Source organism: Pristis pectinata, chromosome 11 (assembly GCF_009764475.1).
Source record: "Pristis pectinata isolate sPriPec2 chromosome 11, sPriPec2.1.pri, whole genome shotgun sequence".
NCBI classification, from domain to species: domain Eukaryota; kingdom Metazoa; phylum Chordata; class Chondrichthyes; order Rhinopristiformes; family Pristidae; genus Pristis; species Pristis pectinata.
Window position 1 is genome coordinate 30264408 of NC_067415.1, and position 24530 is coordinate 30288937.

At 37.5% G+C, this 24530-nt stretch overlaps 1 protein-coding gene across 5 annotated transcripts in view; it reads right to left on the minus strand.

Annotated features, from left to right (window-relative positions):
• LOC127576244 (fibroblast growth factor 9) overlaps nucleotides 1-24530 on the minus strand; it is a 198536-nt gene that overhangs the window by 129355 nt on the left and 44651 nt on the right. For 2 of the 5 annotated variants that reach the window (XM_052026692.1, XM_052026691.1), the window contains exon 4: nucleotides 18103-19416. In XM_052026692.1, coding sequence (XP_051882652.1) covers nucleotides 19171-19416 — 246 coding nt within the window. In that variant the 3' untranslated portion in view covers nucleotides 18103-19170. Of the gene's footprint in view, nucleotides 1-12741; nucleotides 12826-18102; nucleotides 19417-24530 lie in introns of those variants that run through there. The other 3 variants (XR_007957195.1, XR_007957196.1, XM_052026693.1) reach the window with 3 other exon arrangements.

The following is a 24530-nucleotide window of genomic DNA, read 5'->3' on the forward strand; positions in this document are numbered from 1 at the left end:
AGGATTTGTTATTTTGGCTCCCAACAGCCTACTCTATTGTATTTTGTATGTGTGAGGGGTGTGTGGCTTGTGTACCAAAGTCATGAGCCATGTCATTAGCAGATGGCAATTGCCACACAGGGCCTAACCTTTGGATTGTCAGAGTAGCTCAAATGAACATTAAGGATGCTATGAATTCTGATGAAACGCTATCAACCTGAAACATGAACCCTCTTTTTCTCTCAGCCCAGATGTTGCCTGACCTGCTGAATGTTTTAGCCATTTTCTGTTTTTATTTCAGATTTTCAGCATCTGTAGTATTTTGATTTTCTGCCTACTGATGCACTGTATCCACACGCTAGTCAGATGTTAAGGGAGTAGCATCCAGTGTAGTTGCAGTGTAGCCCAAAGTTGTTGCCACACCTGCAAAGCAACATACTTACCGGTCAATGACATCCTGCTCCTTCCACAAGCATACAGTCATGCATACCTGAATGCTTAGTTCACCAGCACTTCTGTGACAAGAGCTATAGACAGTTTGTTTTGAATGGAAAGAGTCAGTAACCTCTCTTAGGCAACCCCTCTTAAGCAAGTCGATGTCAACTGTGAGACTTGGCCAGAGACATAAAATGGGATTAAATTCCATCTGCCTGTTATAAATTGCATTCAAATTTTACTTCTATTGAATAAGACTCATTAAAATATCAGGACAATCTGAAACAGTCATCAACTCAACATCACTAATTTTATGCTATGGTCCAAAATGCATTTTTACCCTTAAAGCTTTATTCTAATTCAGGTATCTGGAAAACAACTAAAATTCTACATGTTAATATTTTCTGCTTCCTACTCAACTTTATATTCATTTTCAAATAGGCTTCTTTTTCTTTATAAGTATTTTGTTCTCCATTGCTTCACTCTTCTAGATCTTGCAGAACTAATAGTTTAGGGAAAACAATTCTGGACATTTTCAGTTTTGTTGGTTGATGATATAACTCCAATGGCTTCTCCATACCAAACTTTATAATATGTAACTTTGTCCCCAAATTCTCTTCCTGCTTTCCATAAATATTTGGACACAGTTAATTTCTTCTTTGTTTTTTTTAGTATAGTCTTCCAGGATCATTTTATATATGGCATACCCGATATAAACCTTTGTGTGATGTGAAGGTAGATTAGGAATTTCAGCATGGAGGCTACATATCCTGATCACAGCCAACATGATATTCTGATCATTGAAAGTAATCCACGAAGCATCATGGAGGCCATGAATCAAATATTTTGGCCTCTGAATTCCCAATATGCAATTCTGTTGCATAAAACTCTTTGCCAGCAGTGCTAAATATTAAAATTTATACCATATGATTGAAGATTACTCGCAGCAGCAAAATTATATTTTATCTTACTGCATAATTCATGAGCCTAGGTGCTCTCCTGCGTCATTCAGTGCAGTATGCTGAAGGTCAGCTCTTTGTGGTAAGTTAGCTGATCTCACCTGGGAGAACAACACAACCACCACATTTGGTCATAACATATCCAACTCAGGAAGGAAGGGAAATATTAGCTGGGTTTCCAGTTCTAATTATATATAGTGACCCCTGTTGGAAAGTGTGATTGTGTGGACACATGCTGAGGTGGGGAATAGACTCAGTTGCTGAGTCCCAGCTGACTGAATTACCTGCTCATGCTTACTGGCTTGGCTTATAGAGGAGAAATAACTATTTCAGTGAAATGTGTCCATTGAAATCTGGAATCCTGACTCAGGTGCAGACAACAAAGATGACAGAAAAGGAACAAAAGTTCCAGTCTATTTGTTTCAGAGTTCCACTATATAATGTTGACCTGACTTAATTTCAACACACTTACTGGCATTATATAATAAGGTCACTTTAAGATATTGTATTTGCTTCAGACATAACACTGCATGATGCTCAGTGGTGGACGTGCACCAGCTGGTAGTTGAGGGAATTCAATCCCTTTTGGTTCCAGTATAGGACACAGAGGTGGCAATAAAGCGATGTACATGCAGTCAATGTTAACTAGCACCATGAGGAAGCATGCATTCCTCACAAAAGTGATAACGCACCCCTACTGCTGGTTGCTGGCCAGAGGGAATGAATGTGGTGAGTTGTCATTAAATAGTAGAAATTGTGAAAAGAGGCAGAAAAATGTTAGATGTTTCAAATATCTTCCAACAACATCTTAGAAGGAAACAGTGTCATAAAGATTTATAGCCTTGGTCAAGTTGACAACCATTGGCTTTGAGGTCCTTGCCCAGCTCTGAAATTGTTTTGTGGTTCCAATGAGTGGCATATTTCTGATGAATGTTCTTATGAAAGTGTAGGTGCCTCACACAATTCCTTGCTGAAATATAATTATGAGAATTACTTACAGAGCACTGAGGGAAGAAACGTGCTCCTACTAAGAGTCTCCCTCCATCGCACTCCCCTTCCTTTCCCCTACTTCAGCAGCTTGCACTGCTCCATGTGCTCTGTTCATTCATCCATTCATGTGGTGCTGCAAGAGGAATGCCTATCAATAATCCAGGTTTGAGAGTTTGTGCAGAAGCCAAGGCAGAATAAGGTCTTCCAGCAATTCCCTGTAGAATTTTGCCTTTGAATCAAATCTTGAAAGAACCTTCTAAAATCACAAGAAGAGCAAGAAGAAATCATTCAGCTGCTAAACTGTTGATGAGACTTTTAATTGGAAAGTTGGGATTTATTCTTGCTGCTGAACATGTGTGAATTTAATTAAGGATGTTAGTTGAAGCACCAATCTTCAAAATGACGGCACTGGTATCACATCAGCCTTCTGGTGATTGATTTCATGAGCTTCATCCTTCCTGAGAATGTTCAGTGCATACACACTAGTCCTTTGCTACTCAGAGCACATACAGTGGCGCCATTTTGTAATTATATTTGTTATATTGAGTATCTGCAGTAACTTCAATTCTACTTTCTATTTATCTAGCCTATTGCAAAATAACCAGTACATCATAACCCTTTCCAACTTGGATTTTCCACAATGAGCATATGTATGCAAATGTAATATCCTTAAAGATGAGTTAAATATAAATTCTGTACAAAGCACATGCCAAAATGTATGTGACACAATTTTAAATGAGGCACAAGCAACCAATGCTTCCTTGATGAAGTAACTGCAAAAGGACATTGCAAGGTGGGGCAAGTGAGGGGGCACATCCCCACTCATCCCAATAATCATCCAAACAAAATGTATAACTTGAGGTTATGTATAGCACACCCACACATTCACCCCTTACATTAAGGACATGTGCCCTTCCAAAAGATGGGATATTTAGATACAGTAGCTATCCAGTATGTTCAAATACCCAGTTTGTACCATCCACTATTCAAGGACCAACAAACCAACCAACTCATTCAAATCAGGTTTATCTTTTTCAAATATTTTCAGACCCCTTTTTCCTTCCTCAACCTATTCACATCAACAAAATATCTTCTGAAACAAATACATTAAAGTGTTCACTATTTGGAAAATAAATCACAACCTAAAAATGAGCCATGATAGAAGGAATTCCTTGTGCCCTCTGTGAAAGGATTTAAAGTTTATGTTCTGTGTCAGTTACACGCTTTAAAGTTCACCAAGGCCTGGAATGCCAAGAAATTTCAGCTCTTGTTGTATATGTAGGTGAGAAAGCAGAGCAAAAACCTGTTACATCTAGCAGAATGGGAAGCTTTGAGGAGAAAGAACAAAGTTACATGCAACTTAAGCATGTTTTTGAAAATGGCCAATAAATGACATGAGATGGCCAATAAATGACATGAGATACAGGCCTTTGTCTTTCAGATTCAATGTTTTCAGAACATGTTCATGTGAGATAAATATAAAATACTTTGCATATTGTGAATCTGAAGAATAACAAAAGATGTGGAAATGCTTGGCAGGACAGGCCAGCATTAGAGTGTGAAATAAAGTTTCAGCTCAAAACAATGTCCAGGAGCAGCAGATGAGAATTTAAATTCAAGTAATTAAGTAAACCTAAAATAAACACAAGTGTCAAGGGTTTTCCAAAAAAACCACTGGATTGTCATAAAAACATATCTGATTTTACAGGGAAGAAATCTGATGTCCTTACCATGTCTGCCCTAGTTGTGGATTTTATTTGCTCTCTGGAATTGACTGTCAGAAGCCAACAAGGGATGTGCAATAAATGAGGCTTACCAATAACATCCACACTCTATGAATAAATAAAAATGAAATATATGCTGAACTGGAAAAATGTTAGAGATGTAATTGGTTTTAAGCAAGTACAGAGCAAAGTAGATGAGGGGTAAAAATGAGGAAAGTTTTGACCAGGATATATAAATGGGAATAACACGAATCATTACCAACAACTGCCATCTGGAAAAAAATGGATCTAAAATTTTATAGTGTTGTGTCTGGAAGATTGGAAAGTGTCTAATCATAAGATGATGCTGTGGTCCTCAAACAGGTTGAGTTTTCTTGGATAACTTCAGAGGCCAAACACAGCATTGTAGTGAGTTAACATGACCCATAACTGAAGCCAGGGGTCATGCTTGCAACTATACAGAGATGTTCATCACAGTGATCACTCAATCTGTGTCTGGTCTCGCTGGTCTCTATATTCATGTGCAATGAATATAGAAAATGAATTGAAAGGAGTGATTCATGCCCTGGACCATGAGAAGGGGGGAAGTTAAAGGTGTTGGATGTTGCAGAAGTAACAACCCTTTGGGAATGATGCAAGGGAATAGTGCTTGGTGGTAACAGCATGCTGTCGGTAATGGAAATGGCAGAGGGTGATCCACTGAATGCAAAGCTGGCGAATGGAGGGTGAGCACAAATGGAATGTTTCAATGGTTTTGGGAGTAAGAGGTTGCAAACAAGTGAGAGCAAAAGTGCCAGAAATGAGATGGACAAAATACAGAGCCCAATCAACCATGGGGAGGAAGAAGAAGAGGACATGGCAGTCAGAAGAACGATTGGAAGGTGGTGTTGTCAAAACAGACCTTGCGGGAGACAAAGGAACTGGGCAAGTGAAATAGGGAGCGGGGCAAAATGTAGTCAAGAGTGTTAGTGGGAGTCTGTGGGCTTATATTGGATATTGGTTGACAGCTTATCCTCAGAAACACAGGTGAAAAAAAATCAGGGAGAAGGCAAGGGTCAGACAAAGACCGTATGAAGGAATGACAAAAGTGGAAATTGGAAAGAATGTGATTTTTTTCAATTTGAGCAAGAGCAGGGAACAGCAGAGGTGCAGCCAAAAATGCACTAGGACAGGTTGAGGGAGGCAACTAGAATGGGACTGGAATAAAGAATATTGCATATATCCTACAAAAAGTAAGCATAGCCAAGACTCATTCCAACACCTTTTATTTGGTCAAAATGAATAAAGTCAAGGGAAAGTTCAATATCAGTACAAGTTCAGCCTGATGCAGGAGATTGCAGGTGGGTGGGTGCCCATTCAAAGAAAAGAAACATTGTCTTGGGTCTCAACCCAAAATGTCAACTTGTACATTTTGCCTTTACAGGTGCTGATTGACCCACTGAGTCCTTCCAGCATTCTGCTTCTTTTTATCCTCATGGGAGGTTGGACATCCAAGGTGAAAAAGGAAATGGCTGACGCCAGGAATATGAAACTGCTAACGTATGGAATGACATGGGAAGATTCATGAAGCTAAATGTGAAAGAGCTGAGAGAAGTTTTGCTGGGCAAAAACAGGTTGAATGATGTTGAATTCTGAAGCAAGGAGGCAGAATCTGAATGAAGATTCCTGCCCAAAGGAGCAGCAACAAAAGTCATGCTGAATTCAAATTTCATTGAGACATAAATGAAGCAGAGGCTTTTGCTGAGAACTGATCTTTTGATACATAGAAACAGTGAAAGCTTTAACTAGTACCTTCCAAGCAGGTATGAGTGATTTCTTAAGTGACTTCTGTGATGTAAAACTTGTGCGATATATTGCTTGGTCACATTTGCTTCATTTCAGTGATGGGTGAACCACCCTTAGTGCAGTGGAATAATGGGAAAGTTAGGAGTTTCTATTACCTGCCAGATCTGTTTCATGTCATTTATATTGTTAACAACAACAAACAGCTGTTAATCTTTCCCAAAATGTCTCATATCTCATACACTGTTCAGAGAAGCCACCAAACTATTGACTAGATTAAATCAATCACTTGTAGTGTTGCTCCTTTGCATTCTAGTGCCTAGAACGTGGCTGTAATCTTTAGCTGTTAAGACTGACTTGCATTTGGACAGCTATTCCCTTTAGGCTGCTACACAAATAAAAAGCAGTTTAAAAGGTTTAAGAAATGGAAAAATTATGTTTCCCCTTGAACTCATTGCACATGATTAAAGCAATTCCATATTATAGGTTTATTTCTAAACTATAGGGTTGAAGTACCCATTTTAGCACAAAGTATGAATTTGTACTCAAATCTGCGTTTTTGTTGAAACTGTACCACAAAATTTAGTGCTCAGGCCCTGATTAGATCAAATGAACTTTACTACCAAATGAAAAGGATCAAAAATTCTAAACAAGACTCTTTCAATTCCCTACCATTACTATCTGGCAGATGATAGCGCTAGAAGACAGCAGAGGGAATTTGCCAAGAAACACTTAAAATAAGAAGGATGAAAAAATTCATATTACAATAACACTACAGAGGGAACATTTGCTATGTACACAAGGCACTGCAACCTGGGAACAATCGAAATCTGAGTAGTTCTATACTTTATTGACTAGTCTGACAGTTTTAAAGCATAAAAAAACCACATCTCTGGAATTTGTGAACAAAAATCTAACTGAAAATTACACTGAAAGAAGTTGTGATGCATCAAGTTTGTATGGTGAAACCTCCAGAGGTTTAAAATACCACTTGCATGCACGTTTTTATTAAACAGCTTGAAAAGTTATGCATTTTTCAGTGTTGAATATACACTGCAAAAATCTGTCACTCCTTTGAAATAAACCAAAACTGCCTTTTCCAGATGATTTCAAATGAGGCAAAGAATATGACCCTTTGGTTGATGTGGACCTCCTGTTCTAATAAACTGTTCATTTTGTCCAACTAAACCATGATTAGAGTTTTGTGTTCCAGCACTGTTAAGATAAAAAGAATAACAAAACCCTTCTTTATAATGGGCAGAATAGCTAATCCCACTGAATTATATGAAAGGAATTTTGACCTGTTATCCTAAACTGCACAGTTGTAATTATTTTGGCATTCCCAGGAAACGACAAGTGACATCAAAATTTCCCAGATGCTTTTTAACACACAAAGCGCAAAAATTGCATTTTTTTTTATCAACGGCCTGTGATGAAGAACAAAACAAGTGAGGGGAGCTCTCGCTCCCACAGAACAATAACTAACAAGATCCATTTTGCTTTTCCTACAAATTTGCAGTAATGAGATCGGACGGCACTTTCATTATTTCTAAATCATGGACTGTCCGTTAAGCTTTTTCCAGAGCAGCACTTCTACCATTGTTAATCTAATTCCATTTGACATATTTTTGATTGTATTCTATGTCATTTTGCAATGGCAGATTGCACAGCTTAGTTTTTGCCAGTTCTACAAAAAACTCAATCTATTCAATTTGTTAATTTTAACAAAGCTATAAATTAATGCTTCGAGATGGCAATGACAAGGTGGAGCTTCTGAGCTGCATAAGGAATCATTGAAAATTCTCCATAAAAATGGCATTGCATAGTATTTAGCCTGATGTGTGAATATGTAAGCCCTCTATTGTAGTATTATGACAGTGGTGCCCCATCATTATTTCCACATTAACAGCAAAAATATAACAATGAACACGAGAATTTCGAGAATTATATTTTTTCAATTTATTTCATTGTAAGTGCATGTGGGTACAGTTGAACATACACTCATTATAAATGTGTTGTGTATGTGTCCGCAGACACACACACATGCCCTTTGGAGGCTGTGAGGTGGTCAGGCTTCCCCAGTACTTTGGAATTAGCACAGAGATGTCACCAAGCTGGAAGCAAGTGAAGCTAGCTTGCAATAAAAGTAATAGGAAATTTACATATTTAGTTTGTGGCTCACTAAACCAAATTAAAACACTTGTTTGAATATATTTTGCAAACTATGGCAGATTGGATCTCTATTAGCATCAAACATCAACAACTTATTTTGTGATATTTTTTGTAATAAATAATGTTTTTATTTGTTTATATTAACATGATGCATCAGATCAACACAAGCAACCAGTTATATTTTGCATGGAGCAGTAAGGATGGATTTATAACCTTGCTGGAGGTAGCAAAGAAACAATCATCAACATCATCATATGATCCCAAAAGGCAATATTTCCTCATTCCAAATTGCAGGCATTTCTTCATTACAACATCCAGTTAGAAATGCTGAGAGTGCAAAGATGCATAGAATATTAAGGTGTCCTCAAACGGGTGGGGAATTTAACTAAAGATAATAAGTATTAAGGGAAGCAAGACAAACACCTCCGGCCAGAACATATTCTGGCCTGAAACTGCTTGGCTTTTCACTGATTGCAACAGAAAACCAATAATTAGGAATACTTTGAAAAGTACTGTATTGTGATTTCCTTCACAAGCTGGGTTCATATGATGAATCCTATAAAGGCCATTTGATCTCATGCTTCCAGAATAACAACCCTGCCATCTCTTCATCACAGCTTATCATTATCTCTTAAATAAGGCCAGTGTCCTGGCTTCCACCACACTTCCAGACAACTTTTGCAGCTGTTGATCATCTTCTGTGAAAGAAATGCCTCCTGATGCCTGAACCTGTGCCCCCTTGTCCTGCTGTCCTGGACTATCTGGAAATATTGTTCTGAGTAAAGCTTATTTTTTTGTTCTCTTTTAAATATCTTTTATATCAAGTCCTTTCTGGAGCTTTGTAAGCTTCTGTGAACCCATAGTAGATGGCTAAGTAGTTTTGACTAACTGAAGCTTTTACATAAGTTAATAAGTAATTTCTCTCTGCACACAATGGCCTTTTCTGTGGATAGCAATTATGTTACCAGTGCTTCACTGGTTGCATTTTTAAAAATAGATCTGGCCAAGTAACAAAAGAATATTTCATCATGAAATTGTAATGGTTAATTCATTAATTATTTGTCAAAACTGAAGCCCAGAAAAAGCTGACCACACATAAAAATTATGTTGAAAATAATCAAATCAGAAACAGTCAAATCAAATTATATGGTATTTACATGCACTTAATTACCGGTTGGTCTCTTCTGTCCAATTTTATAATGGAATAATTTCACAATTTTAATGACAAATTCCTGGATTCAATTTAAATCAACAAATGAAGTTAAATCTTATTTTTAAAAAATCTAATATACAGTTTAGTGTACTAAAATAGAATTCTTTGTGGCGTTTAATGCCATAGGAGGGAACACATTCAACAATTGATACATTCTCATTAATCGGAAAATTGTAAAAGGACATGTAGGAGGCAAAGTCAGTCTCAGAAAATTATGCTTGGCTTACAATCTTAGAAGCATAATAACTAGAGCCAAAGGTAATTTCTACCTCATGCCGCTCTCTGATATTGTGTCATTTTTATACTCCCATCTGATGTGCAGTAGACTCAAAATATGTGTGATCTTTATTTTTCTCTAATAATTAATTCCCATCAGAATAATAACTTACAATGAATAGCTCCAAGGAAAATGGAATATCTGTGACTGTAGCATTGAGACCAAGATTGGCAGCTTTCAGGTAGACAATTTCACACCACATATATTATAAAGAATCCTCTTAGGGATGATATCAAATGAAAGGATTCAGAGATCAGGTCCAAAGCTGTACATCACGGATTGACAGCAGGCTGAATTCTCCATGTGATAAAAGTCTGAAGGTTAAGATGCACACATTCAGTCAATACAGAGCTTTCCTTTACAAGAGCTGCATTATTCATTTGCACAGTTTGCTAACTCACCTCACTTTATCAGTCACAAACAGAAACTAGCGGTAGCACCTGATCTCATTTTTTATCTTTCTTTTAGAAGCTTGACAGCAGAAGTCAACCCAGTCCAGTCGAGACTATGGATTGGCACTTCAGGTCTCCCTTGTGGAATCCCTCTTTTCATAAGCTTCTCACATCTGATGCTGTTGAGTTGGGGGAACTGAGCCCTGGGGAGCTGCTGACTGCTTCACGGTTCTGCCAACCATCTCATCAGATTATGTGTCAATGCAAAGGTCTTTAAAGGTCATCAGAATCCTCCAACTCCAGACCTTACAACCCTAGCCAGAAGCCTCACTTTAATTCTTGCCTCTGTGGGGGAGCTGCCTGTCCAGTCCAGCTGAGAAATAACACATATGACAAATGTGATGAGATGGTTGTAGTCTTGACCTGCAATGAGGCACAGACCATTTGGCGATGATTCATATGTGTGTATTATTGCCTTTATTTTCACTGGGATGACTTATTATGGTTGACGACTGTGAAATTATCCATCTGTCCATAAAAAAACTGCTGCTTTTGAGCTCCAGCCCATTTTAATCAATGTTTTGCTCATAAAATTCAGAGGAAAATGTTAAAGCATGTCATTTCTGCCTAGTTAGATGAACACCATAGATGTTAACTTGTGAGAATCCAAACAGTGAACCCAATCACTCACAACTCACATACATGTAAATGCTGCAGAAAGAACACATTATTTGACCAATGCTTTAAAGTGATTTTCACATCTATTTGTCTACTTGACATGTACATTGATTGTAATATAAACATCATGTGTTTTTATTGAAATTGTGTATCCTCTTTGTTACTAACACTGGGGAATATTTTTTATCAAGACATTAGATGCTTAGAAGTGGCAGAGAAATGATCAATCATCAAGACAACACTTTAAAGCACAACTTGATCAGCCATCTTGTGCTGGAAAGATTGGAAAAGATTGAGTATACATAATGTGCTTCCCAATTATTGTTTTCTGTATTTGCCAGAATTAACTTATAACGTTCATGTACTTAAATCAGAATGGTGAGAATGTTGAAATGTTGACCTTTGACAGAGTTAACAATAATGCATTACAGCTTTGCCCAAGTTGTGTTTTAGGAATGCAAACTGATCCTTAAACCATTGGTCTGGCTGGGACACCACCTCAAAATTGTAAGGAGCTCTGCCTTTTCATGCTATTATTCTGTGACCACTCAGACTATTGTGTCAACGTGGATCTGTAATCACACCAATACTTCAAAAACATTTTAGAATAGCCTCCAGTTTTATATACAATAGTGTGTACTGGTGAAATTACATTATTTAAACTCTTGAGATGCAAACTTCATTAGTGTTTGTTGATGCCATTTTGAAATGCAAAGCTTCCCTAATGTTGAATTACAGGATATAATGTAAACTTCAGTTCAGCATAAGTGTCCACTGATATGCCAATTGAGCTGGTGAAACTAACACATAACCTTAATGTTTTCAGTATAAGTATACTTTGTGGTCTTCAAAATACAATTTAGACAAATTCCATCATTTGCTTCCTACAGCTCTCAAATTGGAGCTAGTGATTAGGGTGTTACTGCTAAACATTCCAGTTTTGGCCTTGATAAAAACATGTTACAGCATATTGTGCACTAAATAGGTGGCTGCTGAACACCGCACGATAGAAGTGATAGCTGTTCAGTTGATCCCAGCAACATTACATCAAAGTGTGCATTGCAGATTCTGGCTGAAGATTCTAATTTATGACTCTGGTGTGCCAATGTGTTATAGAACTATGACATGAATGTTGTTTTCCCTAGCAGATGATTGCTTTATTTTCAAGCAGTTGTTTTCCAGCAGTCATTGCAGTACTCTGCAGCATCTGTGAAATGAATGTAAAAGTATGTCGGTCATGCTGTGAACACAAGCAATTAAGGCTTAGATCTAGAAACTGCTGTAAATACTAGACCTCTGGTTTCTGTATTCATTAAAGGGACAGTAATCCTGTTGACATGTTTACACTACTTGTCAACGAGGAAGAAAAAAATGTGAAGGTTTTGGTGAAAATCAGCATAGATTAATTGGTAATTTATTTCATTGCTATTTAAGAGATTGTGCTATATGCAAAGTAATGTGCAAAAGGGTGAGGCATTTGCCCACAGTTGCTAGATGCAAGATACTCATCAGACTCAGGTAAAAGCCCATGTATTGAAACACCACACCAAAAACTTAGTCTAGACTTGCACTTCAATGCCCATTTTTTGAGATGCCATCTTTCCTATCTGCCCCTTTAAGGGAAATGGAAAAGATCCTACACATTATTAAAATAGTGGAATCTTCTTGTGTCCCAGCCAATATTTACACCTCAGTCAACACCAACCCAGCAGACTAACTGGTCATTAACTCTTTGAATTGTGCAATGTGGTGCTGTGTTTACCTGCAATACAAATGCACTTTAAAAGGTATTTCACTGCTTTTGAGATGCTTTGGAACATTCAAGCACATGAAGGACTATGTGCAAAAGCCAATGTTTCCTTTTATATTACAATGCACTTGTATCACTTTAAAATGTTTCTGAGAAATGAGATAAGGAGACATAAAAAAGCAAATATTTCTTTTGATATCCCTTGAAATGCTTTTTCTTTCAAAAAAAAGGTCATCACGTATAAGCACGGAGACACATGGAACAATAAAATCTTAGATTACATCACTAGTCTGCATAGATTGCACAACCTTTGACAGGCTGAAGTGGGGCATTATAATTATCCCGAGTGTGTCAGGGAAGCCAAGTGTTGTGCCAACACTCACCATCTGGGCAATGTGTGAAGAAGACCCACTTGAACAAGGTACTTGTGCAAAGTTGCTGTTGCAAAGGCAAAATACTGCAGATGTTGAAAATCTGAAATAAAAACAGAAAATGCTGCTCAGCAGGTCAGGCAGCATCAAAGGAGAGAGAAACAGAGTCAATGAATTAAGTTGATATCTTTCATTGGAGCTCAAAAAATTCAAGATATTGGTGCCAAGAAATTCAATCACATTGCACTATTTTTTTTCCTCAAGGGTTATGGAATTGAAAATCCTTTCTTTAAGAGTGAAACCTAATAATGACTAGTCCTAAGTCATCTCATTTCACTCCAGAGATTTGTCCAGGCATTCACAAGGAGTGAGTCACTATTGACCACTGCTGCTGCCATTGTTCCTTTCTGAGGATTGAAGGAGAACTTGGACCACATTGTCTCAGCAGATCCTATTGTTGGGTAACTACTCCTTCCAACACTACCCTTTCTGTGCACTGCCTGCACTATACTAACCCAGCCCATTACCCTTCTAACATCACTCTGCAATCCCTCAAGGCCCAAGCCCTCGATCGCCCAACCCTGCTGATCCTGCAATCTTCCTGACATCACGTTCCTGAGTCCTCAATAGCTGAGGCCTCCTGATGCCCCCATCACCTCCACAAGCCCTTTTATTTAACTGGGCCCAATCTTCAGCCATTCCTTCTTCTGACCATCCACCCCCCCCCCCAACCCCCCAATTCATAGGCTGGCCTCAAATCCCTTTCTCTCCCTTCCACAGCAGCACAAGCTCTTATTCTGCACCAGCCCCACAGCTGTAGAAGGGTTTGCTGGCCTAACCAGTTAGGCTCACACCCCCAAATAAATGAATAAAATTATTGCACTTCATTCAGCTAAATACATACATATTCACAGCTCATGATACAAACTACAGTACACTATGGAGATTAAACGCAGGCTGGGTAACTTCTTTGCATGATACCTATATTCAAATTGCAAGCTTGTCACTATGCTTGTGATGGCCTGCCACTTTAATTCCCAATCTGTCCTCTTTGCCCTCTTCCAATGAGACTCAACATAAGCACAAAGAAGTGTGCCAATTTTCAGTTAGGCATTTTGTAGCCTTCTTCAACACTAAGTTCAGTTAATGGTCACATTATTCACATTTATATCCCCTCCAGGGACCTTTTTTTTTGTTTTTTTGACCCATTACCACTTGTTTTGCTTTTCAATATTTTGTCATTTAGTCTTTCCTGATTTCCAGTCTATCACAGAGTATCTGCTTAGATTCTTTCTTTCTCTTTTTGTCTTTCCCGATTTCTGTTTTTGCTGAAAACTTGTGATATCTCTAAACATTTTAAATGAAAAGTCATTGATCTGAAACTTTACTTCTGCCTCTACAGATGCTGCTGGATCTGTTGAGAGCCTATTTTAAGATAAGTTTTGTTGTTAATCCATTCACAATATGTGGACATCCCTGGCAATGCCAGCATTTGCTGCCCATGCCTCATCAGCACTGAATTGAAGAGGCAGGTAACAGTCAACAAGACCGGTGGGTCTGGAGTCAATGTAGGTGGGTCTGGATAAAGTCACCAGATTTCCTTTCCTGAGTGGCATCCGCAAACCAGATGAGGTTTTTTTTTTACAATCCAGTAGTTTCATGGTTACTATTATTGAGACTAGATTGTTATTTACACATTCCAAGTTTTTTAATTTCTCAAATTTAAATACCCCTGTTGTCTGCCAACTCATGTCTCCAGAACTCTTACTGCTGACTCGGTAACTCAACCGTTATACAACCGTACATCAGGTCTGCTGTTACCTTTGGATTTGTATAAATAGCATTTTCCTCCAGTTGAATGTTGGGAAGAACAAAGCCACTGTCTTTGGCTCTTATTACTAATTGTAAACTGTCAGTTCCAGAACCCATCCCACCTTCACTACATACCTAGCCAACCACTGTCCCAACCTCACCTTCCTGACCTGAGCTGCTTCTTCCATAATCTGTCCTTCGGGTTGACCAGGTGCAACTTCACCCAGTTCTGTCAAAACTTTCAGCCATGCTCCACCACCTCCCAACTTGCATAATTCAATATACCTCTGCTTGGTGTCTATCCTTCAGCTCATCCAAAACTATGTTGCGCATATCCTATATTTGGAGAGCTCCCTCTCACCTATTATATCTCTTCTCACTGATCTGCTTCATCTCTCAGTTCCCTAATGCTTCAAAGTTAAAATATTCAGCCCATGGCTTCACCCTCCCGTTATCTTCTCTTAATTTCTTTCTCCAATTCTCCTTTCCTCTGACAAGGCCTTTGCAAGAGATTCATTTGAAATACCTGTTCTTTTCTCCCTCAGCTGGACAAAGCTAATGGCAAGAAATATTCTTGATTCACAATATCCAAAGATGCAAGAAAATGGGCTGTTAAGATTTGTTTTAAAAATGATTCAGAAAAATAAGCATTCCAATGGCTTTACATATTGGTTTATTAATGCACTGTTGCCACTGTTCACTAGGATACATATTTGTGGTTTCCTACATGGCTTAGAGTCTACTGTGGTAGGTGTAAGGCACCAAGCAGGACAATTGGTTTTCCCACAGGAAATAAAGAGTATTGGTAGGGCCACCAACAGATTATAATTTCATTGGTTGTGAACATGAAATCACTATAGAGAGGCAGAGTTGAATATTGCCAGCAAATAAAGCCCTAAGTACATTTTAATTATTGAGTTTGAATAACGCAATGAAGTGTTGAAAAGAGACTTTAACATTTGGGTATGTACATCTCAGTATTTTTTTGACCAAGTTCATATAAGTTTCCTTTAAAATCAGAGGTCCAGTAGGGAAAAAGAATGTTGCATAACTATAGCTGGTTGTGAGAAAACCCAGCCAATTACAAAAGTAGTAACAATCTTGACTCCTCTCCATACAGATGAACATTGCCAAGTCTCAATGGCTTCAATCCACCTGCTTTGGTCAGTTGAGTTCTCAGCGGAGGGACTAGTTGGAGGTCAATGCTAAAAGTAAATGCAAAACCCGCAGCACTCCTTGAATCCCACTTCATAAGTCATTCTTGGATAACGTTAAAAGATGGCACAAAGGAATGTAAAGTCTGGTAACTTGTACGGTGTATGAAAATAAGTAAATATTTTAAAGATGGAAATGAGGAGATAAAAACTGGATTTAAACAAAAATGCAGTTTCATTTTGAATCCACTACAAAGCACATTCTGTTCAAGTAAGTGCATTTGAAAAGTGGGGTTTATGGCAAGCTAAACAAGTTGTCTGAAATAACTCACCCTCACCTATGTACTTAAACATTTTCATTAATCTGATATACTTTGATAGTCCAATATTAATTTATTAATTAAATTACATATTTAATTAGGTGTGCTGTGTTATGCAATAATACACACCTACCAGCCAATCACATTTCAGGAAATCAAACCATGGCATTATATAATGAATGCTTAGATATGGCAGATACATCGACAAAGTTCAGAATAAAATATATTTGTTATACATCACTATTATCTGTTACAACTCTTAGTTCATCAAGCTTGTATCACTACTTTAGCCCCAAAGGGAAAAGAACATTTGCATTCCTCAGTGAACCTCCCACTACTCAGCATAGCCTGCTATAAAAGAGTTTTTCAGGACAATACTCATTTAAGCGCCTTCAAGTGGTCAAATTAACAAGACTTGCATTAACCCTGCTGTGTCCTCATGTGTTGCAGATAGACCTGAAGCATACAGATTGTAATTGTAGTGCATTAGTGTCGGAAAACCATTCCAATTGATGGTCAGCTGGATGTGTGACTTGCCTGCTGTTTGTCCCCCCTCTTGTTATATTTAATTGGAAATGGCTGAAAGAGTTGGAATCCATCATATGTTGGAGCATTGCCAACTTAAAGCCAACATGATGTGGAATATGGACTTTACTTGCAAATTCATTGATCAGATCCTTGAGGTTAGGGACCAGTTGCTCTCGCAATTTGTAAAAGCTGCAGCACAAAAGGAAAAAGTTTCCATGGATTGGGTAACAATCATATGAGATGCTCATTGCAAAACAGTGTCTAGACATATGTGAAGTGAAATGAAAAGAAAAAAAAAATTCAATACATTGTGCTACTGGTGCACATTATAAAATATGTAATCCTATTCTTCAACTACCTCAGTCCCAACCAATGGAATTCCCTCCCTAAACCTTTCTGCCTCTCTATTTTCTCTGTTGAGATGCTCCTTAAAACCTCTCTCTTTGATTACATTTCTAATCATATTCATTATCCCTTTAAGTAGCTCAGCATCAAATTTTGTTGATAACATTCCCCAAGATACAGCTTGGGACAAATTACTAAGAAAAAGCCATTGCATAAATATAAAGTGTTCTAATGGGAAATCAAAGGGGCAATGCCAGTACCTATAGCTAAACAAACACAAAAACCAAAGACACCTGAAAGGTAAACATTCCTGAAGCCATGCTCATGAATGGTCTATCATGCTCAATCTTATATTCCTTGGACTGTACCACTGTGGAATGCTTTAACATTTAGATAATTTTAAAAGATGTACAGGCATTCAATGGACAAGGATCCATTAGAAAATTACCTCAGGGACTTCAATGCTTTCTCTTGACAAATTTCCAAAACAGTTTCAGCATGGTCAATAGTTATAACGTCTGTGTTGTAACTCTGGTTATAAGTATATCCTTTAAAGAAAGTGAGGGGTGCAATCTAAGTGCAGAGGCGCTATCGAAGTCTGGAAAGTAATATTTTCAAAGATGCTGTTGCATTTTAATCTTAAACTCTTTAGATTAAATTATTCGATTGAAAGTACTTTTCTAATAAATTTCATTTATGTAACCAGAAAGAAGTCATTACCAGTTTCATTTTGGCATACTGAGGCAAAGCCTAGGGGCCCTGTATTGCCAGCAAGTCCTTCCAGGTATCACTGAAAATGTCATTGTCTGCACCCCTTAAATGTTACTTTTAACATAGTTACCACAGTAGAAATGGATTCTCGAAGAAGTCAAGCTAATGCATCGCTGAGTTGCAGTTGGTCTGAGCCAATATTCAGAAAGGCTGTTAAATATGTTTTTGCACAAAGACCTAGAAAACCACAAGAATCTTCAGCATTCCTTCTCAGGCTATGGAAAAGTTCACACATTTCTTAGTCCAAAAGAAGACCTTTTTGAGTAAAACTATGTTAAGAATGATTTTGTAATATTCATTATGAAACAGGATTTCTTTTCTTTAAACTTTTTGTCCATTACTCAGCTTTTTGTTTAAGGAGTTTTCCAATTTCTTGGTAAATGTAATACTTAAAAGGAACACTGGTCCTGAGAACACTTGACTGTGAATACAGACTGGGATATTTTACTACCAAAATCTGCTATAAAACTGCAGGCTTTTGGTAATAAATCATACAACAGCAACAGTTAAAGTTGTCTTACTTTTGAGATGCAGAATAAGCCCAGAACTGTGAAACTGCATCTGACAGAATTGGATATAAAAGAGACAAAGGAGAACTGAAGACCCAACTTTAACTTTAATCGACGAGGAGGAAAGGGCAGAGAACAGGGAGACAGTCAGGAAACAAGCAGTCAAAAAAATGATCCTCAATATAATGAGTGCTGTTCATAGTGTTACAATAGTCTGGGCACAAATGAGATTGTCACTTTCAGAACAGAGGGGTTACTTGAATCCTTTTATATCCATGCACCTTTACATTAACTCACATGAACTTACCACAGGTTCATAGTGGCCACTGGCATTTTTACACTTACAAAGCCTAAAGCTTCCGAAATGCCTATCTGGCCTGTACATATTTCATTAAAAATAAACTCTATATAATAAATAAATATATAAAATAAATATAATGTTGCCTTTGGAATTTCTATAAATAAATTTAACTTTTTTGTTTTCTTTACTAAGAGGTCTTTGCTTAAAGCCCTAAGGGATAGTACCATTGAGCTGGTAGATGAATTGTCTGTTTTTCTTTTTTTAAATCATTTTTACGTACGATTGCGTCCTCCATGCCATTATTAATGCAGTGTGGGCTTGAGCATTGTCACCAGCCCATATCCTGATGAATCAAAGTATGGCAGCTATGCTGATACACAACAAAATAGAACTGATCAAAAAAATTTAAAGCGTGTCCCATCCTGGAGCATGCATCAGGCCATCTTTCTCCTTGGCAATTCACTATATTCCTCCCTCTTACACATTTTTTTCAACCAAGCAAGTGGGCACAGGCTCACCTCTGAGAGGACAAACTGTAAGTGCAGAACAAAATCAGCGTGTCCCATCCAAGCCTCCATACACAATGCATGCGACAAAGTTTGGCAACAGTAGAGCTGATGTGATGACACAGCTAATCGTTTAGAACCCACCACATGAACCCATTATAGTGGTTGCTTTTCAGTGGTCCAAACTAAAGGATTGTCTTCATCAACTTTGGCTTAAAACATCCTTGTATAATTCAGGTACTTTGTCAGGGTCCACCGGTCTAGGTAAAAAATGAGTGAATTTTTGATGCCTTTTAGTCCTAGTCCCTTCCCTTGGGGTTCCATCTTTATTTAATGCAACAAAGTACCGTCTTCCAGTGTCCGCATGCTTATAAAGATTCGATGAGTAGGTATTATACCAGTTTTCCTCAAACTGCTCCCGGAAAACACACTCTGCCGTCAATTTCTCCTGCAAAATAATGGAAATTAATAAAAAATTAAAACCAAGGAAAAAAATATTACATCAAATTTACCAAATGATCAGTACTCATTAACTAAGTTTGCATTCAGTTATCTTCCCAGGATAGTGACTTGGTGGAGCAGATTGTCTGCTCATTGTAAATATCATCAGATTTTCATTTCTTTGAAATTATTGTGATAGAAATCTGGTGGATCCTCTATTAAGACTGTAGCCTCTTGAAAATGATTCCCACAATTTGTAAGGATATAAAAAATCCATCAAACATTCTTTTGCTGGAAACAAATAACATATTTTCATTAAAATATTTCCTAAATTGCCAAACAATTTCAGACGACAGCAGCAATCTGAAGAAGCTCTATGCTTTATATTGTTTTCATTTATTAACTGGTTGTAGGATCCAGCTGCTCCTGCCTCTCTCTAGAGGCATTCACGGAGGAAGGGGGAGGGTTGCCAGCAGGGGCACTAGCCCCACCATAATCATTTAGCACACTATGGACCAGCGCATTTGAATGTATGTGTACAGTATGTGCCTGTTAACATGTCTCTCCAAAAGCAGTCAAGTTTAAATTCCTCTGCACATCCCTGCCTCTCTTCATGCAATGTGTTGTGACAGATTCCAGAGTAAGCCTGTTATATCTTTCTCTATCTCTCTCATGTGGGCAGCCTAAGCAGTAGGGTCATGTCTGAATAAGTAAGAACAAGAATTTACAAATTATGAAATTATTCAGCATGGCTAAAATGAAAATTGAACACAAGATAAATTGCTGGGTTATAACATTCCCAGTGATGTTAATTAATGAATTATAATCAATTTTTCTCAAAGAGGGTGAACAATTGAATAAAATAATCTAAATTTCAAGTTCAATTAAGAAAACTAACGATATTGCTGAACCATGCCCATCACTTTACTCAACAGAATTGTCTTTCTCAGACATAAAATGCAATTTGTAATTTAAACAGTCATTCTGAGGCCAAACACTGCTATAGAAATTGATCATTGTTGCAACTATATTCTGGCAAAAACATACACATTGAAAATATCTAGTGCTACACTGGCCTCAGACAATGTTCAGGCATCTGTGGCAGTTGTCTAAAACAGGTTTTAGGCTCCTTCCTTATGTCAATGTGAAGTCTGATGTCTGTTTTAAGATCCCTTTGGGAAATTGGGATGCTCTGAATTGAGCTAGAGTCATTTACGTTTTGTTGTCTGGATGGAGTTTACTAGGTGACTCCACAAAAATAGTAAGTAAAGATGTTTTAAAAAATTAAGATCAGGAAAGCATTAGGTTGTAACCACCTTTCCATTGTAAACAATTTTGAAACATAAATGAATTGAATTGTAATGGATGATTAGTAGAAACAAGATTTTATTTTAAACTGTTTTATAACAGGATTGTTTCCTCTAAATCCGGACTATCAAAAATTAATGTTTTGATTTAATAAGCAGTTTAAAATGCTGCATCTACTTTAGAATCAGAGCTGAAAGAATTACAAGGTGGAATAAAATCCCATTACAAAATCTTCATCTGTGATTTCTTATTTAGTACAGTTTTTACAAAAAAGAGGTCTTTAGTTATAGAGTCATAGAATAATAAAGCACGAAAACAGGCCCTTTACCCAACTTGTCCATGTGACCATGGTGCCCACCAAGTTAGTCCCATTGGCTCACGTTTGGCCCACATCCCTCTAAACCCCTCCATATAAAAAGTTCCATATCAAAAACCTGGCTATTTTTGTACATTAATTGCTTTTATTTATTTTATACCAGAAATATGTTTACCAAAATATTTCAAGATTTTTAATTGGAACATCTTAGATTTCATGAAATGCCCTACAAGGTTAAATGTTTCTGAGTCATGATATCTTCAATGCTGGAATCTTGCTGATCAAAAAAACCAAACTAGGTACTAAAATTATGCATCTGGAATTGTGTAAATAATCAGATGCAGATTGTGCTGTTGTCCAGTTGTTATTATTAGCATTACTTCCAGAACAACTAGAGAGTCCCTGTATTTAGAACTCCTAGGATTTTAAAATGTGTCGATATAATGAAGCTAGAATTAATCAAAATCTAAAGCGATATTTTTAATAAAATCAGACTAATTTTGCTTTCATGTTTTTGGATTGTTAATAAATACTGACAAAACCAACAGATAAACTGGATTTATTAAGTTGCTAAACAAAACCAGAGAGGTGAATGAACAGACACAGCCCCAAGAGAAAGATCTGCTAAATTCTGAAATGCTATATTAATGCAGGATAAGATATCTCTGCCCTGCGTTTGAGCTTAGTAATAACTGTTGCCATCAGTTCTCCAATTTGAATAAAGATGTTGAAGAAGCTGACAAAAAGTAATGCAAAAGAAAATCTTGATTCTAGTTAATGGCTTTTGGAAAGGGCTTCTACTATATGGTTTTGTAAGCTGAAGGTTAGAGTTGCAGAGAGCTATGTAGAGGAAAAGCCGGATCAGGATGTGCCCCATCAATAATTTTCCAAATCAAGCCATGCCATCTTATTCAGTCCCACTATTTGAGTGGAGGCTAGGCCTTTCCCCATTGGAAAGGCAGGAAAATCAGAAGAAAAGTCATTCCTGATTACTCTTAACACAGCTCCTAGCACCCACAGAGAGAAATTTTGGCTGAGGACTAGAAACAGGTTATCTGGCCATCTTCTCAATCATTTATGGTGTGAAAACTGGGAATACTTGGAGACAGGAAAGAAAATGAATACTTTACCAAATTAACATATGTAAAAATTGATAGATTTTGTATCTTGGTGATTAATTTATTGAAGTCCTATACTTACCACTTTGATCATATAATAAGTTCAGGCACCAGCTTTCAGGTTATCAGTTATCAAAGGTAATTCTGTACAGAATGACAGTTGCACCTTAACAAGTACTTCCATGGTGGATGGGACATTGTAGTACTATCAATCTGTCCTCTGACCCAACAGCAAGTCACCCATATTTTCACAGCTCTCACAGGCTGCAATTAATTCTGTAAAACAGGAGCTCTATTTTCTAACTTTCAACATTGAGATCATGGGTTAGCAGCTTTCTAAATAATGGACTAGCACCAAGAGAAATAAATGTGGAATAGGGGTGCTTGGAGCTCATGTGTGTCCATTTCATGCCTGCTACTTGTTTTTCTTAATTTTATTTATTGATGGTAAGAAATTTTACTTATGGGTTACAATTAGTGTTTGATTTCAGATGAGATCTATATGAACATCTTACATATTGTGCAATAAATTTCAACCAATAAAGAAGGTCAACAGATACTTCAGCCTTTTTAAACTGTATGAATAATCACCTGATTTACTGCGAGGAACTTAATAAGAATCAGAATATGTTTTACAGCTGCACTTTTTTTCAAACTACAGTCATGAATAAAGTTTTCCATGGTGTTCAATTCTTTTGAAATATATATGTGCTTTGTTTCAAAAGATTTATAGCCACTAAATATTTTTTGCAAACCGATTACTTCAGGGCTGGCGTCTTTGATGGGAATGTCATCTTTGTAGCTCATGCAAATATGACAATCTGTTGCTAAGCCTTAGTTGCTGGCCTTAATATTCCCCTAAAGTAAACCCACAGGGCTCATTGAAAGCTGCTGCTCAGTGTTAGAATAGCATGTTTCCACTCCCAACCCAGCTACAGTTGAAATGGTCAAATAACCAATTCTGCTATTGGATATTTGTGGAGAAAATAAAACTTGTGGCTCTGCCATAACTCCAAAGGTTCAGCTGGTAAATTCAATGGCCAGTGTTCAGATTCTGGATTCATTTCTTTGATCTTGGCCAAGGAAACTTTGCCACAGATGTTCATTGGTCATGAAGTGGTGGGGTGATGGAAGGGTGAGGTGGAATCAGCTTGAGTTTGCATTCATGCAAGTTTTGCACATGGTCTTGATTCTGTCTGAAGGTTCCTCTACCCTTATGTTTTACTGGGACACTGGCACCAGAGAGAGGTAGAGGAACCTTCAGACAATCTCCCATATTCTCATTATGGAAATGCAGCCACACAGGTTGGCTATTAATGGCAATAGTATCTTTGCTTGGAAATTCAGCCTTCCCTTTGTCTTTTTACTAGCATTTATAATATATGTTGAACTGTAGCACCAGAGTGACTTAATGTTTTCAAGAATAAAGTACTAAAAATTGGGCAAAAACACTTTGAGCCTCAGCCTGGAATGTTCTTCTAGATCTTCTGAGATAGACTTGGTTTTATGCTTGGCTTTAGACCTAACTTCTGTAGGTTCAATGTTTGTAGGTTTAATGCTGCAACCAGAACAGACTGAGCTTTGTTGAGCCTAAATTACAAAATATACCTGGAAGCCACGAAACTAGTCAGAGGACTGAAATAGAACTAACAAATGGGACTTGTTCTGTAGGTGTAATGTGGTATTAAAATAAAAAGGTTACATTTATTCCTCACAATGAGTGATTGATACTTGGAACAAATTTCATGGAGGCAATAATGGAGGGAAAATTCAGGAAGCATTTCATAGAATCATAAGAATTTACATCACTGAAGGAGGCCATTTGGCCCATTATGCCCATACTAATCAAAAATATACTTTAGGTTAACCCTATTTATCAGCTCTTGGCTATGGCTCTTCAAGTGCTCATCTGGGATTTGTTAAATATGGTGAGGGTTTCTGTCTGCTCCCACTGCCCTTTCAGGCAATGAGTTCTTGATCTCTCCCATTTGTTGACTAAAATAATTTTCCTTCAACTTCTTTCTAATTCAGCTACCAATTAATAATTCTATAAGCCTAGTTACTCACCTCTCTGCACATGTTTACATGTTAGGCTTCTCATTTTATGCACATCTTTTAAATCTCCTCTAAGCCTCCTCTGTTCCAAAGAAAGCAACATCAGACTAAACTGTCTTACCTCATAACAATAATTCACCAGCCCTGGCAACATCGTCAAATCTCCTCAGCACTTTCTCCAGCAGTATCAAATCCTTCCTGTTGTACAGTAATCTCAACTGGACGCACTACTCTGTCTGAAGCCCAATTAAAGATTTAAGTAGTTCTACCATGATCTCCCTCTACTTGTATTCTGTGTTTCGGCCAATAAAAACAAGTATCCCA